The sequence below is a fragment of the Globicephala melas genome, chromosome 21 (genome assembly GCF_963455315.2).
Source record: "Globicephala melas chromosome 21, mGloMel1.2, whole genome shotgun sequence".
NCBI lineage: Eukaryota > Metazoa > Chordata > Mammalia > Artiodactyla > Delphinidae > Globicephala > Globicephala melas.
The window spans coordinates 34,366,471-34,384,571 of record NC_083334.1 but is presented as its reverse complement, the minus strand read 5'-3'; the positions used below and the strand labels follow the sequence as shown (position 1 = coordinate 34,384,571).

The 18,101-nt window shown below is 44.2% G+C and overlaps 1 protein-coding gene across 8 annotated transcripts in view; it reads right to left on the bottom strand.

The window, feature by feature from the left end:
* Window positions 1-18,101, bottom strand: part of PSD3 (pleckstrin and Sec7 domain containing 3) — a 499,749-nt gene that overhangs the window by 361,412 nt on the left and 120,236 nt on the right. For all 8 annotated transcript variants that reach the window (XM_060291626.2, XM_060291630.1, XM_030834855.2 and 5 more), the window contains exon 3: window positions 15,678-16,073. In XM_060291626.2, coding sequence (XP_060147609.1) covers window positions 15,678-16,073 — 396 coding nt within the window. The remainder of the gene's footprint in view (window positions 1-15,677; window positions 16,074-18,101) is intronic.

Below are 18,101 nucleotides of genomic sequence, written 5' to 3'. Positions count from 1 at the left end.
GGTGTGAGGTGATACCTCATTGTAGTTTTGATTTGCATTTCCCTGATAATTAGTGATGTTGAGCAGCTTTTCATGTGCTTCTTGGTCATCTGTATGTCTTCTTTGGAGAAATGTCTATTTAGGTCTTCTGCCCATTTTTTGATTGGGTTGTCTGTTTTTTTAATATTGAGCTGCATGAGCTGTTTATATATTTTGGAGATGAATCCTTTGTCTGTTGATTCGTTTGCAAATATTTTCTCCCATTCTGAGGGTTGTCTTTTTGTCTTGTTTGTAGTTTCCTTTGCCTTGCAAAAGCTTTTAAGTTTCATTAGGTCCCATTTGCTTATTTTTGTTTTTATTTCCATTACTTTTGGTACTCTCCATTACCTTCTAAACCTGTTGGCCATGTCCCCACCTCCAATCCTGAAGCAGCACTTATAACACCTGCCACTTAAATAGATACTGATCTGCTTGTTACAACGTTTATGGTAGGTCAGTTTGTGAGACCCCACCCTTCAGAATTTAGCAAGAAATGTCAAGTCTTGAGCAACAGAATCTTCACTCACATTGCAACTGGAAGGGTCTAGAGCAGAGATAATTCCTGTAACACACAGTCACACACTCAGATCATTCAGCCAATCACAGACAAATCTGTGTTCCTCCTATCAACCACTGCCTTAAAAGCCAGAAGTGCTGGAATTCTCTAGGTGACCTATTTCAACCAGAAGGACAACTCATGAGTCTCTAACAGCCGGCTCATCTGATGGGTCCCCCAAGGGACTCACTAGAGATACAAGTTCCAGCGGTCAGTGACTGTCTCCCCTTACCTGGGCCAGTCCTGAGCCTTCTGATTTGTAAGCTGCAGAGATAAGTTTTTAACTGTCTTTTTGCTTATCTTTTAGCAGCAAAACACTGAAGAAATACAAATGTTTCCCTGTCATTCTGTCACCCAGAAATGCAGTCTTGTCCTGGGAAAGCCAGACTAAAATGTCCACACCTGCTAGATGTGCTCCTCTATTCAACAAGATTTAGACAAAGAACTTAGGAAACCAGGATGGATGAACAGCACTGAGAACCAAACCACAGCAACGCAAACATCTCACACACACAGCCTGGCCAAAGGCCCTCCCTGACCCAAAGGGATCACTGTCTCCAGCTCCAAGAAATTCATTCTCCATTTCTTCTCCTGGTGGCATCTCCATTTCAGCTGCCAGGGCATCCTTCTTCTCTTCCCCTTCAGGTTCTCACAGCTCCCATAACAACAGGTCTGAGACACAGAAGCCCTAATCAAAGGTGACCAATTCTGGATGAATATAAAACAAACCAATGTCAAGGTCAGTGGCTTATGGGCAGGACAATTTGATACTTACCCTGAACACCCCATCACCCTTTTCCACATTTAGGGCTCAAAAGTCAACACAGCATTCCTCAACTTGCTGTTCACAGCCTCATTACTCACTTGTCTTATCTTTTTGAAGATAACTGTCCCAAGCTGTTTAAAAGGGGAAGCAGAAATTGTTCAGTAATTTGATGGATACAGCAAGGTTGAGGAAAGACAGAAAAAGGAAGAGAATCATCATTTCCATGTCAAATACAAATGTCTTAAAGATGAGGACATGCAGGGATCAAGAGAGGAAGTGACTGGGTCTCAGGATCAGTAGCAGAGCTGGGCCAACAGAGGTGCTCTGGGCCTCAGTCCCCAGTGTCTCCCTGGCTGAAAAGCAGGGCCTCCACAGAGGACCAGCTGAATCAACAAAAGGGAGTAGCTTGTTGAAGAACATGCTGAGCACAGAAACTCTGTTGCCCGCCCTGCTTCTGAAGACAGGCTGTAGGCATGCCGGGACCACTCAGGAGCAGATGGGACACACGATACTCACAAAGAGGTTGGGTAAGGTCAAGGACACCAAACACTTAAGAGACTTAAAGAATCCACAGAGCACTTCGTAGTCTACCTAGCACTGTCACGTGCATTATTTTACTTCACACCTCACAATGGTCCCAGTTTCCAAGTAAAGAAACTGAGGACCAAGGAAGCTCTGCCCCGGCTCACAGCTGGTAAGCAGCTGGGCTGGCAGCTGAGCCCGTATCTTCCAAGCCCACACTCAGCACACCTCTCTGACGCTCCCTCAACCCAACGTTACTAATGACAAAAAGCCAAACACAACCGTACACCAGTGGGGTGACTGAATCACACCCTCAGGCCAGCTACATAATCACTAATAGCCCTGCTGGAACCCAACACAGGCTCTGCCTCCCTAGAACGTCAGGACTGGGCATTTTCAGAGCAGGGTCAGCCCTGGCATCTGCTGAGAGAGGCCCATGGCTCACTCTCCTGCAGGAACTCTGGCCTCATGGCAGGAACCACGGTGTGGCTACAGCTGGCCCTGTCGAATGCACTCAGCTCTGGTGACACAGCCCAGCTGTGCAGGCGCGCGCCCTCCAAGGGGCTGCTAAACACTCCAGCGCTGCGTGGTAGAGCTGTAGGGAGGAACCACGTTTCAGGAGGCTGGCAACTCCGAAAGAACTTTCCATCGTTTGTGCTTTCACACTGTAAGGTAGTTTAAAATTGGTCCCCAAAGAGCTGCACAGACCATGCCTTGCAAGGACACCCTACGAACCATCAGGAGGTCCCTTCGGCAAAGTGGGACCACAGGGACTTCAGTTTGAATTGTTACCATCGGCACATATTCCTTTTGTATTTCTGAAAAAAACTAGTTCAAAATTAAATTTAAAAGCTATAAGGATTAGCTGCACTGGAAAGTCATGCAGGCAAACAGAAACTGACTAAACTATTTTAAATTAAACAAAAGCTTTAGAAACACTAATCTAAACATGAAACCTTTATAAAAGCAAAACAGGGGAAAAGAGACTCATTTACAAATTGTATGATTTTTCCCCTCATAGCAACGGAAAAACATAGAGCAATTCTTAAAGGAGCAAACAAATTGTTAGGCATTTTCACATATTTTGTCTCATTTAATGTCTTCAATAACCACGGAAAAAAGACATCATCCACAAGCTATAGTCCAGGAAATAGGAGCTAAGGAGCTTCGCCCAGCCACTAACTCCTGGAGCATGAAGACAGAACGGGTCAACCTGTGAACATAGAAAAACCCGGTAAGAGCGGCCACCGCTCCAGGCAGAGCACGACCTGCACCTACAGGAAGAACCAGAAGGAGCGGCCAGGTCCCGACAACGTTTCCACTGCACTCCCAGTGTGGGCTGCGTGGCCCCTGAGCGGCACGTGAGCGCACAGTGCTGTTCTCCCCATTCAAAGACGATGAAACTAACCCTCACTGAAAGGACTTGAGCATAAAGACGTTTTCACAGCGTTGATGGTTTTGTACCAACCTACCCATCTTCCTCCCTCCCTCTGTGGAGCCTTCCACAAAGGCTCCATCTGAGAGATGACTGGGGGAGAGGGGCAGGGCGGGGCAAGGGGCCACAGGCGCTGAGGAGGCACCGCCTGGAACCCTGGCACAAAGAAGCCCTGACACGTTTACTGTGTGAGCGTACCCACAAGTCCATGTTTGTGACCACCGGTCTACAGGCCCAAGCCCAGGCCCTCTCACGTCTGATGTAAGGGAGAACGACTTAAACACAGTAATAGCCGTGCTTTATTCACACCTGCTGAGCTCTGACTAAGACAGGAGAAAGGCTGCTGAACTCGCCCACGCACTGCACCTCTGTTAACCCTCACAACCGCCACCCCGAGCTCGCTCCGGTCACCGTTCCTACTTCACGTGTGAAGAGACTGAGGGTCAGGGTAGTGCAGTAACTCACTAGAGGTCAAACGGTAAGAAACGGAGGTAAAACTTAAACCGCTGAGACTATGACTCCTCAGTCCAGGCTCATACATACTCACCAACACACCAATTACACTCAGCTGGCTACCCCAGACATCCAAGCCCTGAGGTTCTCACCGGCCTTGGGGTGTCCATGAATCTTTTAACTCCAAGCATCTCAAGAATGGAAGTAATATCAACGCACTGGCTCTGGCCCTTCTCTACCATATGACCCTAGAGCTGCCCAGCATATGCCCTGGCCTGAACATGAAAAGACACCTTCCCAGAGAGAACTGTGGAGCTCGTTCCCTCAGCTCCAGATAAAAACTCCCTTTACCTTTTTTCTTTAGATAACGGACTAGTCTTTGAAGTTTCAAAACCAACGCCAAATTCTAAGACAGATCATGTCTCTACACTAACAGCATAGCCAACTTCCCTTTAGAGCAGTGATACACCAAAATAAGAGTGGGAGCCTTGCGCAGCAGTCAGAATGGACTCCACTGAAATGACAAAGCTCAAGCTGGTGACCTCCCGACGACGCCTGAAGTTTAGTAGAAGGCGGCTGGCACCGCCCTGGGTGCAGGAGCGCAGAGCAACACCTGCTGGCCTCAAAGGGCAGCACAGCTCCATCAAGGGAGCATCTCACTGCCCAAACATCACAGCCCTGTACAAATACACCCTCCGCACTTCGGACATCCTTGTTTAGAAAACAATATACAGGAATTATCATTTTCCTAAGTTTCTTCTAAGACTTTCTTACAATGTTTTTCACTTGAAATAAAAGTTTAAAATCCAAGGAATTTTCTGTAAGTACAATCACACATAATCCAGCACTGCCTGGGACCAGACAAAGAACATAAAGTCAATTCCAGTTACCTTTGTCAGCAAACAGCCTGCCCATAACTTTGTCACGAATACAAAGAACATCCCCTGGTCCCATCTGTTTAGCAGAACTTCATCATCGGCAAGGGCTCTTTCAATGCACTTCTACAGCTGCTTCCTTTGGGAGCGCAGACTGCTGCACCCTGACTCGGCAGCGACATTCTCCCAGAACGCCACTGTTCCCTCAGGACTGCGGGGTAAGAACTTGAAGAAGCTGAAGGAGTACTTCCCCTTGCCCCGCCTCCCCTCTCCGCAGGCAGCCCCCCTCCAAGAGAGCTTCAGAAGTCCAGATCCTGGGAAGCCACGCATGACCTCACAAACCTCCAGCTTAACTCTTTAGAAGCCAGGAGGCCAGCTGACTACAGGGAGAAAGGACAGCTGTGCTAGCTTATCTGGAGTGGTTGCTGCTTATGTGAGAAAGAGAGTTTGTCCAACATCATTTGAAAAAGAAGAACAAAAGTGTTAATCTCAGCATTGTTTTTCTTAAGTAGCACTACAGTTTTTGAGGTCCTATTTTTAAAGACCGTCATTTCCTACAGCACACACATTCTGGCTATAAGGGAATGGCTGAAATAGGCAATAAATAGATCTGATTCATTTATATTATATAAAATTCACCTGTGTTAAATTCACACCTAATTTTATGTGATTTGTGTTTTCCTATTTTCTAGTTTTGTTTCTGTTTTTCTGCTATCCTTAAATGAAAAGACTCATTTGGCCTTTTGCTCAAACCCTGCTTTAGACGGCCAGAAGCGGACTGACAACACTCACAGCTGTCAGACGCAGGCAACAACTGCCACCAAGGCATCTGAGAAACTGGGACCTACGGGACTTGGGGGTGGGGGGCGGGGGCGGGGCGGACGGAATGGACGCGCACCAGGCCTAACTAATGGATAACAGAGTACACATCAGAGCTCCTGAAGGGAAAGGAGACTGGTTTCGCTTCATTTTTTCCCCATGCTTTCTCTTTAAGCTCCTGCTATTTTTGTTGGGATTTGGGAATTATAAGGATCAGGAGGTAAAATAACTAAAAATTACTTTATAAACAGAAGTAGATAAAATTACATACTCTCAAAGAAAATGTAATATGCCCTTTCAAGAATGCCTTGGTTCACCCAGAAAATGATTATAACTTACTGTCCAGCAATTTTATTCCTAAATATATACCTAGCCTAGAGAAACTCTCCACATGTGCACAAGAAGCCACTAATTAGAATGTTCACTGCCATGCCATTTAAAATAACAAAAATACAAGACAGCCAAAATGTTCATAACTAGACAAATGGGAAAATTAGTTACAGTGTATATTCATGCAATGAATATTATTCAGCAAATAATTAATACACTAGGGCGTTATGAATCAGTAAGAATGAATTTGAAATGTTGAGCAAATAAGTGAGTTACAAAAGGAAACAAGATAGCACTTATATAAAGTTCAGAAACATGTGAAAGAATATCATATATTGTTTATGGGTTGACACCTATATAGGCACAATACACGCCCACAGGTCATGGTGACCTTTAGGAAGAGAACAAGAGAGATGGGACCACAGAGGCACTGACTGCAACATTTTATTTCTCAAATTGGCTGGCGAGATGGAAGGTGTTTATTAACTTTTACACTTCTGGGTGTGCCTAGGACGTGCAGAAGTTGTAAAAGTCAACTGCATGATGACTGCCTTTCAAGTGGATTCAGTGGCCTCAATCTAGAAAATTAACACAACAGGAGGCAAAGAGATTAATAAGCCCTGAACTCCCCACTCTCAAGCCCCCAATCCAAGCAGCTGTTCCTAACTCTACCTCCACCTGGAAAGTCTCCCCCAGCCCACAACCATGTCCACACACCCACCGGGTCCTCCAAAGCCCATGCTGGAGTAGTCCGGGCCTCGGAACCTTAGTGCCCCACCCACTAGGCCCTGTTCCAGAGTGATCTGTGAAGTTATCTGCCTCCTCTTTGGGAGACACCTAGTACCTAGTATAGAGCAGCTGCTAACTGAGTTCCTCATTCAACAAAAACTGGGCACCCAGCATGTGCTGGACTCTGTAACAGGTTCTCTGAGTCTTAAATCTAAAGACTTGTGAAGTTCACTGCCTAATAGGAGGGACAGGCTCAGACCTAAGTATAATATTATATGATGAACCCTAAAATAGTTGCTAAGTGAATGGAGTGTGAATAATGAACATTTATAATTTTGTTTCACAATAATAATTATTCAATACCTCTTAATTTCTCTATACTAAAGATTTCATATTACTACTCTTGACTAGAAAATGTCACCATTGTGTCGAGGTACAGCTGCTGTATAATTATGAAGAAAATAAACTATCATTAAAACTCCTCACCTTCAAGTAATCTAAGGCTCTTAGAATTATTATTACAGATAAACAACATCCTAAGTTGATCTGACCATGGTACACTCACAGCAGGTGACTTTGAGAGAGTTTTAAAGAGAACAGTTCAAGCAGTGTTATTACTGAAAATAAGAGCCAACATTTTCTGAGTAATCATCAAGTGACAGTAAATTATTATCCCTTTTCCCAGATAAGTAAGCTGAGGTTTAGCAGAGATAATTCACAAAATATAAGCCAAAGCCGTCTGACTTAACCCACACTCTTCACTAGGAAACCATACTGTTTCCTAGCAGGAAAATGGGTCAACCTCTATATTTCTAGAGCAGGAATGGGCACCCTGTGATCACTACACCAAAGGTGACACAAGAAATCATTTCAAAGTTCACAGCCAGGGCCACTCACTTTTATGAACCTCTGTTAAGAAATTTCTCCCTGCCAGTAGCACAGTGACATATAACAGGCCTGCCGCCCTCCCGCCCCCGAGGACACGGACTGTTTTACTCAGCTTTGTATTCTGCCTTTAACAGTTTCCCGTGCTTCTCAAACTTTAAAGTACTCATGAATCACCTGGGAATTTGTTAAAATACACATTTTGACTGAGTAGGTCAGGGATGAGGTCTGCATTACACATTTCTAACAAGCTCAAAAATCAGAGGTTGACAACTTAGGCTGAACATGAGCATCTTTCCACGAAAAGCTTCCGAAGCTGTCACTGCCTGGGTACCACCCTCGACCAGCAGAGTCATAATCTGTGGTGGCAAAGCATGGAGAGTGCCTCCTAATTCCAGCTTCAGAGAAAAGTGCCTGGGGACAGAGGCCCAAGCACAAGGGCATGAGAAGCTGTCAAGGGATTTCTCTAACATTCAGACGCTAGATGGTTTAGATGGAGTTTACATTAATCCTCATTAGCATGCATGAGAAAGATTATGTTCAACTCACCTGGCACCATGGCCCTAAGGTACTGAATAGCAGGGCTCTGCTAGGAGCTTGTGCCAATTTAATACAGTTTACAGAAAGTGTCTAAGACACACGGGAGAAAAAGAAAAACAAGATTAAAGCACTGGAAACATACCCATTTGGGGCTCTGATAAATTGGTACTTCTACGTAAAAGACTTTCAGAGAACTTTATTTGGAGAAGGTCTCTGTCTTTTTTCTTCCCCAGCGGATCAATGGATAACGTTTCTCATCCAATGTTGCAAGTCTTGTGTTAAGTGACCTCTGCTGAGAGAAAACGTTATTGCTTCCTTTAAAAGTTAAATATTGCACTGATATATGAATAGAAAGATTGCTGCATCACCCTGACCAGTTAAAATAACCGCCAATCCAGTTTTTATTTAGAGCTATGATTCTCCTTGTAATAACATGTAACTCCAATGTCCTCTATCATTTGAGGTCTTGCAATATAGTCTTGGATGAAAGATCACCCACTTAGCCAGCACTCCACAGCACTCTTCACACCAACGTCCAGGTCACTACTTTGTATGTCTTAAGGTTTAAACTACAGAATTAGAATGCTTCTGGGAAACCCTGTTTCAAATCCAGGACCATTTCCTGAAGTCATCACCGAGTTATACAAGAGACCCCAGCAAACAGGGAGAGGCCAAACCCCCAGAGCCAGAGCCAGGCCTGCCTGAGAGGACAGCCACACCGGCTCCCTGACGATCGGACACTGCTGGGGACTGAAGGTGAGCACCAAAGAGCCGCCTGGAAACTCCGGTCAGAGGCATACATCCTACCCAGGTGGCATCAGAAAGCCGCACGGGCAGCACCCAAGGGCTCCCGTGTGCACCTCTCTCCAGCCCGGCCTCAGCCGCTCCTCGCCCTCCCAGAGCTCACTGCGAGCCTCCCCTCCAACTGGTGACTCCGTGTCTCTGCATATGAAGGGTCCTCCCTCTCCTCAAATTCAATCTGTGTAAACAGACCCCACTGGGAGGCGCCCTCCTACAAACCCTGCTGCTCCCACCAACTCCCGCTGATTGTTTCCTGACTTGGTAAGTCATCCACACTGGAAATCTCACAGTCACCTTGATGCAGCCCCCGTGTCCTAGATTCACTCACTCACCAAATTCTTGCGTCTTTCCTTCTTTATCAGGCTTTTTCTTATTTATTTTCTTATATTCCTCAGACTATTACTCAGACTACTGCAAAACTCATGATAAAAATGAATATCCACAAACTAGAACTTAGCAAATTCTTACAACAGAACTGTAAACTGGGTGATAACGTTATTTCCATTTTACCAGTAAGGAACGGGAGGTTCCTAGAAGTGAAATAACCTACCCTGGACCAAGCAGCCAGTAGAGAGGATGATCTGACCTCCTGTCTTCTGATCCCAAATCCCCATATTTATGCCACCCCACCACAGTACATTGAATTTTATTCAGGACATCCAGTACCAGGTGTTTCAGACAGCTCAGAGGCTGACCCAGGGCCTGAGCAGGCGGTAGACTGGCATAACAACTCTTCTCCAGGTTACCACTGCTGTTCGCATTATCATTAGTTTACAGTTATCTCCTACTACATGCTAGGCATTGTGAAACCACTTGATTTTCTATTCTTGATTTTTTTTCACTTAATCTCATTTGCTTTTGAATAGGTGTTATTCATTCCATTTAACACTTGGAAAGGTTCCCAGGTTTTCTGTAACTTACTCAAGATCACACCCCCAGTAAGTACCTGAGGCAGGATCTGAACCCAGATATGACCGGCTCTGAAGCTAGGAGAGCCCCTGCCCTCAGCAATGAGCAGGGGCTCCTTTACAGTTAAGAAAAAAAAAAAAAATCATCATCACAACTGCTTCAGAAAGCTAGAAAGAGAAAAATAAGAACCTATCTTCTACAGAACAAGTTTTAAAACATGAGAGAAAAGGCCTGAAGAGATCACCAGAGCAGCAGGAATGAACCTGAGAGGCAGGAGCTCCCCACCTAGAGGACAGAGGAGGTCAGCCAGATCCCCCCAAACAAGTTCACAAGATCAAGGTCTTTTCCTGTCACCAGCTTAACTAATGTCACATGATTTTAATATTTTACATTATACTAAAATACCTGCAGGGAATTCCCTGGCAGTCCAGTGGTTAGGACTCAGCACTCTCACTGCCGGGGCCCAGGTTCAATCCCTGGTTGGGGAACTAAGACACCACAAGCTGCGTGGCACGGCCAAAAATAATAATTAATTAATTAGTTAATTACTTAATTAAATACCTGCAGGTTTTAAGTTGGGATGTCAAAATGTATTTGAAATCGCACTTCAACAAATTTCTCTAAGTACTAATCTTGTTTCATGTGACTTTTCCTAGACAGAAAGACACTAAAGAAAAAGAAAAACAGGAAGAAAAAAGATACTTCCAATGTCTGCACTTCATTTGAGAAAGGTGAGAAGGCAGAAAACCGGCAACTACCAGCTGGAGTGGACCCAACTGAGCGGAGCACTCCCCAGGCGTAAGAGCTGCACACAGACGTAATCCACCCCCTCTGCGGGGCTCCTCGGGATCCTGAGCGCCCTCCGAAAGAAAAACTGGGAAGCCGAGACGTGGAGTATATATATCTGTTACACCAAAAATGTAATCTTAAAAGGCAGTTGTGTGTATTTCAGAGAATCAAAAGAGAAATCCCTGCCATATGGCTGTATTTGCTGTCCCTTTTCCCATCTGTCCAAACCCAAGCTCCATAGAAATAAACAATATTCAACCCTGCTAATGGTCACAGTGACCACATTTGTGCCCTGCAGGCTTCAGGTCAGGACTTACTGACTGGAGCTGCAGTCTTCAGCTGATGGGCCGGAGAGGGAGAAGCACCCAGACACAAAGGAACCCATTGGCCCTGGGTATCTGTAAGTCTCTAATTATCCTTTCTAATTTTGGAGCCACGTGACTGGATTCCACACAGCACCACTGAACCCGCTAGCTAGCCTGAGTGCTCTGCAGCTGGACCACAAAGGGAGGGGATGCTACTCTTTGCTCCTTCATTAAACTATTGTGTTACATTCACAGGGTGCGCTATTTCCGCATTGGCATGCAGCTCTCTGGTCAACATCAGTGTTCAGAGCATCTGAGAGAATTAACTATTCCTGCCAAATTGACTCCAGGATCTTAAGAGGTGTTTTCAGGTTATAATGAGCGATCTATTTGATACTGCAAAGGTACATAACCCTTTAAAAGACAGAGTCAGCACACATACTCTCTACAAACGTCCTTTCCAACCCTATTCTAGAATATTACAGATTTGAAGTATTTTCTTCTTTGACTTAAGTGGAGCTCAGTCCCGCTCTGGCCACAAAGCCTGGCTAAATCCAGGCCTGGGGGTGTTCCTGAGAGGGAACTAAGGTGTGTTGAAGTGCCACAGGTCCTCGTCACCCTCCCCAACCACTCCACCTTTCTTACAGGAAGCAACACAATTGAGAACAGTGTCATCCTGTGTTCAAAAGAAATCACTGTCAGATACCGCCACTGAAATAATCTTTAATGATGTAAAAGCATATACTGATATAGAAAAGTATTTAAAAATATACCTAGGCAATGTCAAGCAAAAATATTTTTGTTTTGAGATCAAAAGTAAATGGTCTCTGGAGCCTGACTGCCTGGGTTCAAATACTGGGTGTGGCACTTACCATTTGTGTGACTTTGAGCAAGTTACTCAACTGCTCTGAGCCTCAGTTTCCCTACCTGGAAAATCAGAACATTAATGTTCCTTTCTCTTAGCTTATTATGCGAATTAAGCACCATGTCTTTACTAAAGAAAGAAAACCTATGGAATACATATGATGCACAGGACATAAGATGGTGTTTAGAGACAACCTAAAATGATCTTATAATACTAACACTTTATACATCAAAAGCAGTAACTCAATAGGAATGGGCTTAATTTTCTTGGTTCAAGTCCAGCTAGAATCAAAGCAGCATTATCAGCGCAGATTAGTCTTATCATTCCCTTTCCTTTGTGCTTTCCTCAGAGTTCACTTTATCCGACACAGTCAGACCCCCCAGTCCACTGCCAAGGAAACAGGAGAGACCAGTGAGTAGAGGTGGAATGCTAAGCACGTGCACTTGTTTTATTTATCACTTTTGCTGTGTTGCTTTATCACAACATTTATTAATATATGAATTTTTTTCTCCTTGAAGCCTAACACTTTGGCCTTGAGTGCCTAACAGAAGGGAGTCAATCGGGGTGACAGTTGTGCAGTCAGCGTCCTAGTCTGGACTTCCTTAACAGACTCAGTACCTCAGTATCTACTCCTTACCTCTGCAGAGGGATGTTTTAATGCAGAAGAAATTTTTAAAAGCCTGATCATTGATTACATTAAAAAATTTATGGAGACAGGTTTATTAACAATTTGGGAATTTTTTCTCTTTTTTTTAACATCTTTACTGGAGTATAATTGCTTTACAATGGTGTGTTAGTTGCTGCTTTATATAACAAAGTGAATCAGCTATACGTATACATATATCCCCATATCTCTTCCCTCTTACATCTCCCTCCCGCCCTCCCTATCCCACCCCTCTAGGTGGTCACAAAGCACAGAGCTGATCTCCCTGTGCTATGCAGCTGCTTCCCACTAGCTATCTGTTTTACATTTGGTAGTGTATATATGTCCACGCCACTCACACTTCGCCCCAGCTTACCCTTCCCCCTCCCCCTGTCCTCAAGCCCATTCTCTACGTCTGCATCTTTATTCCTCTCCTGCCCCTAGGTTCTTCAAAACCATTTTTTTTTTTTTTAGATAACAATTTGGAAATTTTTTTCTAAAATTGAACACATACACCATCACCAACCACCAGCTCTACAATTAACAACTCAGACTTACGGCTCCATGAATATATGGCATGAGAGGAATTAGATCAAAAGAAAGAATACAAATATGAAACCAGGCAGCCTAGAACAGTCAATGTACCTGGTCTAGGAGTCACGCAATTTGAATTCTGGTGCAAGATCTGTCACCAGGTAATTCTATCCCACCCAACGGGGACTCAGATTCTTTACTGTGAAACAGGGTTATCTAAGACCCCCTTTAAGCTGGAAAATATCATTATTCTTCAACCCACGATTCCTCTGGTGCTACAACTTCTCCAAAGCACTAAGAAGGCAGAGAACGTAGAGAAGAATATGAAAATTATTCCCGATTCCCTAAAATTTCTTAGAATGATTGAGCCCATCCTAATTTTTAACCGTGAATCACCAAACAAAAAACCTCCTCCACCTGTAACTGCTTATTATCTTATGCCAAGTCCAAGAACACAAATGGCGTGCCCTTGCCAAGCTGGTCTGTCCACATCACTAGCAGTGCTCAAGGAAGGGTGAATGACCACTGGTCAGGAATCATGTGGACAGTGCCAGAGCCCATCTCTAACATGCTTCTCATTCAGTACTGGAATTCGGTCTCATGGCTGGGCAAGATCTCATGGTTTGACAATGCAGGTAACACAGCTGAAACCTTATCTCAAGTTGGCCTGAAGTATATACCACTGTCCACATCTGAGATGCTAAAATACTATAACCTACCCCAATACTCTCTCTTAACTACTAATGACTGGCACTCACACTGGCCCCAATGATGGCTGCTTCCTATTCTGAGTGTGCAAACTGCACCTTTGATAAACCTTTCACCTTCCTGTTCTGACTTGCTGATGTTTACTTCTTGTCTTTACTTACTTACCCTCCCTGTGGCTTCTGCAGCAAAGCCTCTCAGCCAAAAACACCTCAGGTCCCCAACAACTTCAACTCACTCCAGAAAGTTGGATTGGAATTTCAATGAAATTATCTGCATTTTACCACAACTTACAGTTCCCCGAGATGATGGTGAAACTAAACGACTAAAGTAGCACCATCCACCCAGGGACACCCCCTCTCAAGGATGTCCCCTCAGAGACACCCCTCTCTCTGGCCCCTTCTAGAAACACCCCCTTCTCAGGGATGCCCCCCTTCCCTCAGGGATACCACCTCTTAGAGATCGGGTATAAATGCGGGTTTATCAGCCAGTTCTGATTCACACATTTGCTCCAGCTTCTACTTGGTACCAGGTACTGTGCTAGGTGCTTTAATCTATATTAACTCTTTAAATCACATGGCCACACAGCATACTAAGTATCATTAACCCTACTATGCAAATAAACAAAGGGGGTTTCAGAAAGAATAAGTGGCTTGTCCAAGAAATTCAGACCAAGGTCTTCTGCTTCTGAGAGTTGTGTGACCCAAGAAGACAACCAACATCCATGGTCTATTTCACATGGAAATGCATAGCTGCAACGTTACCATGTGCCAGTCTTGAATGTGCTCAGCCAATGAACTATAAACCTATAAACTGCTTATAGGAAACACTTAACATAGAACAGACTGATCATAAAAACAGGCTCATTAGAAATCTGTAATATGGGGACTTCCCTGGTGGCGCAGTGGTTAAGAATCTGCCTGCCAATGCAGGGGACATGCGTTCGAGCCCTGGTCTGGGAAAATCCCACATGCCGCGGAGCAACTAAGCCCGTGCGCCACAACTACTGAGCCCGCGGCTCTAGAGCCTGCGAGCCACAACTACTGAGCCCACATGCCACAACTACTGAGCCCACGGCCCTAGAGCCCATGCTCCGCAACAGGAGAGGCCACCTCAATGAGAAGAACGTGCACCACAAAGAAGAGTAGCCCCTGCTTGCCGCAACTAGAGAAAACCCGCACGCAGCAACAAAGACCCGACGCAGCCAAAATTAAATAAATACATTTATATATTAAAAAAAAATTCTGTAATATGTATACTGACTTTAAAAAAAAAAAAAACTGACGTTTTTTCATACAACTTTAAAATAGTTTATCCCCATTTAACCTCCCCTGCACCTCCCCAAACATGTGAATTGACACATTTTAATTCAGGAAAAATATATTAAAACTAAATTCATAAAATGATTAAGAAGTTTAGCATTCTCTTCCCACTTATGGAGATGCTGAAGGACAGGTAAATGACCCTAGAATGATGAATGACAAGAGATGAAATGCTGGATAATCCATAAAGAGACAGGGAATCACTAAATGACAGGTACAGCACATAAAACCTACATAATTTGTGATTCTGTGTTCTAGGGAGAGTTAAATCCTAAAGTAGAGAGAGAAAATAAGTATTTATGGCGTTGACCAAGGAATCAGCTCTACCAAGCACCCATATAATTAGATCCTCCCCCACCATCTCAGGAACATGAAGACTTCCCAGCAGAATGGGACCTCACAGGGCAAACGGCCAAGAGAGATTATAGTGACCATCTAATCCAACACCCTCTACTTACAATCAAGGAGTCTCTGGCCTAATCAAACAACCTGCCCCAAGTAATCAACCAATGCCAGTGGCAGAATGAAAGCCAAGATCTCCCAGTGTCCTTTTCCCAGCACCAGGCCACTGCTACCAAAGCTGCATCATGGGACCTAATACATACTCATCACCCACAAGTATTTGTTCAGGATCCAATTTACATATGGTAATACAAGAAATACTGCCAAATAGAATGTCCACAGGTTGCCAATTTGGCAAACCACTAAATTGTACTCTACCTGCCCCCAAAACCCAAATTACTTTTCACTCACATCATTCACTTATATCCACAGAAACCAGCCAAATGCTTTTCAAATATGTTCCACACTCAGATTTCCAAAAAAAAAACTGCTACAAAAACCACAAGCACAAAATTAAGAGAATGGGACCAGTACCTTCCCCAGAAAGCAATCTCTGGGGTGCCTTTCGTGTAGGTGGAGTTACTGGAGCCACTCAGCCCATTGGTGATCCCACCAGAATAGCCCATCACTATTCCACCATCTGCAGAGATGCTCAGGACGTCCTGCTGTCCTCCCATTGATGTCCTCTCCAGGAACTGACCACCTTCTTTAATGCGCTGTTGTATCATTGGAGTGAGGGGCACTTCAAAGCTAAAATAGCTATCAGGCTCTGAATATAAAGTCTCCAAGGACTCAGCACTGTAGTATAAAGAAGTGTTGTCCAAAATGGTTTCAAACTGGGAGCTGTACACATCAGTGGAGTCCTCTGCACAACCAGACCCAAGGATATCATCATCTCTGGCCCGAAAGTGCTCCTCTTGCTCAAGAATCCTGGAAAGCACATAAAACGGACGAATTTCAATATCAGGTTATTTTTTCCCCTCCAATCATATAAAAAAGGGAACATTCTATAGAGCTAACACTTGTATTCAGTGGGCTTATGTCAATACATTTGGGAAGGAAGATTTCATAGAAACATATTCAGGCTGAAAGAACTCTTTAGCATACATACGCTATGCTACCCTCTACATAATTTAATATAGTTTTGAACTATTTCCTAATATGTGAATCAGGTCCAAAGAATATTTCAATAAAATGTTAAAATAATGAATTTTCATCTAGCCAACTAAACTCCACAAATCCAAATTAACAGCTACTATCATTCTTAATTTTAACAGAAAGAGGTCATTAACAGGTAAATGACCTGTTAGAAGATAAATATATTGTGTAAACTTAATGGACTAAAAATACACTAAACTTTCATCAGTCTGTTAATATTTTCTGATTTAAATAAGACCAAATGCCCTCAAGAAGATAAATATTCCATAATCCAAGGGCTGTCCCCTGGTGACTGCAGAGAGAGTTCAGGTCCAGAAACAGCCAGCCAGTAAACGACCTTTTAAAAGAAAAAATAAATAAATAAGAGCCAACAAACGTGTTTACTACAGGGCTAACCAAAACAGTGACAACCTACAAAAAACGTACAAGTTAATATACCTGGGGCGTTAATTAATTAATATGCATCATGTTCTTCAAATATTAAAAATGAACATTAGAATAACTAAATAAAATTTTAAAACTCAGTAAGAGAAAGAAGACAAGAGACAGAAAAACGTGGAGCTGAATCTGGATGTGCCAATTACTAGCTCAGCCTCAGGAACAAAACAGAAATAGGAATAAAACTACCTGGTAGGTAACCCACATTTCTAGGTATTACCAGGATTCACATTCAACAGTACAGTTGTCTCTGCTGTTTTTAAATTACTGAAGGTCTACCCCACACCAAGTACTATTCTGGGTTCTACCTCTAAATGGCTCCTCAGGGCACTTGCAGTGAAACAGGAAGCTCAGGATGAGGCCCCTCCCTACCTCTGCTCACCTACTTCCCACCCTCCCCCAGCCCCCAGGCTCCAGCCACACGGGGAGAAGGGCGGACGGAGGGTCACATCTTAAAAGGCACCTGGAGGCTTCTGCTTCGCAGTGTCCAGGAAGCATGCTCCATTAGCGACAAGCAGTCCTCCTTTGCCCAGGTGGTTCCCTCTGCCTGGAATATCCTCCTCCCCATTCTCTGCTGGGCAAACACGTATTCATTCCTGAAGTCTCAGCGTAACTATCACTTCCACAGAAAGGCCTTCCCCAAGCCATCAACCGAATCAGCCTCTCTCCTGCATTCAGACTATTCTTTCTAGGGACCTCCCTGGCGGTCCAGTGGTTGGGACTTCGCGTTCCAATGCCGGGGTGAGGGTCTGAACCCTGGCTGGGCAGCTGGGATCCCACGTGCCTCGCCTCGGGGCCAAAGGGCCAAAAGGTGAAGCAGAAGCAATACTGTAACAAATTCAATAAAGACATTAAAAATGGTCCACGTCAAAAAAAACTTTAAAACAAAACAAAACTATTCTTTCTAGTATGTCTCCCTTCTTCTCCTTTACGGAACCCAGCACAATTAGAGGTCCCAGCATTATTAATGTGTTGATCTTCAGAAGTAAATTCCATGAGGTCAGTGACCTCAGGCCATGTCTATTTTCCACTGTTTTTTTTTTTTTTTTTTGCCCTCACCGCACAGCTTGCATGATCTTAGTTTCCCAACCAAGAATGGAACCCATGCCCCCTGCAGCGGAAGCACAGAGTCCTAACCACTGGACTGCCAGGGAATTCCCAGGGCCATGTCTATTTTGAACATTCCTTTATGCCCAGCATCTCTAGCCGTATCAAGGACAGAGCAGACAACTGAAAACCATTTGTGAAAGGACAGGAAGGGAAGGAGGGCGGGAGGAAAGGAGGAATGAATTAATAATCTGCACAGGCACAGAAGTGCATACCCCAGTGGGAATATAATTACCGAGCCATGTACCACATATC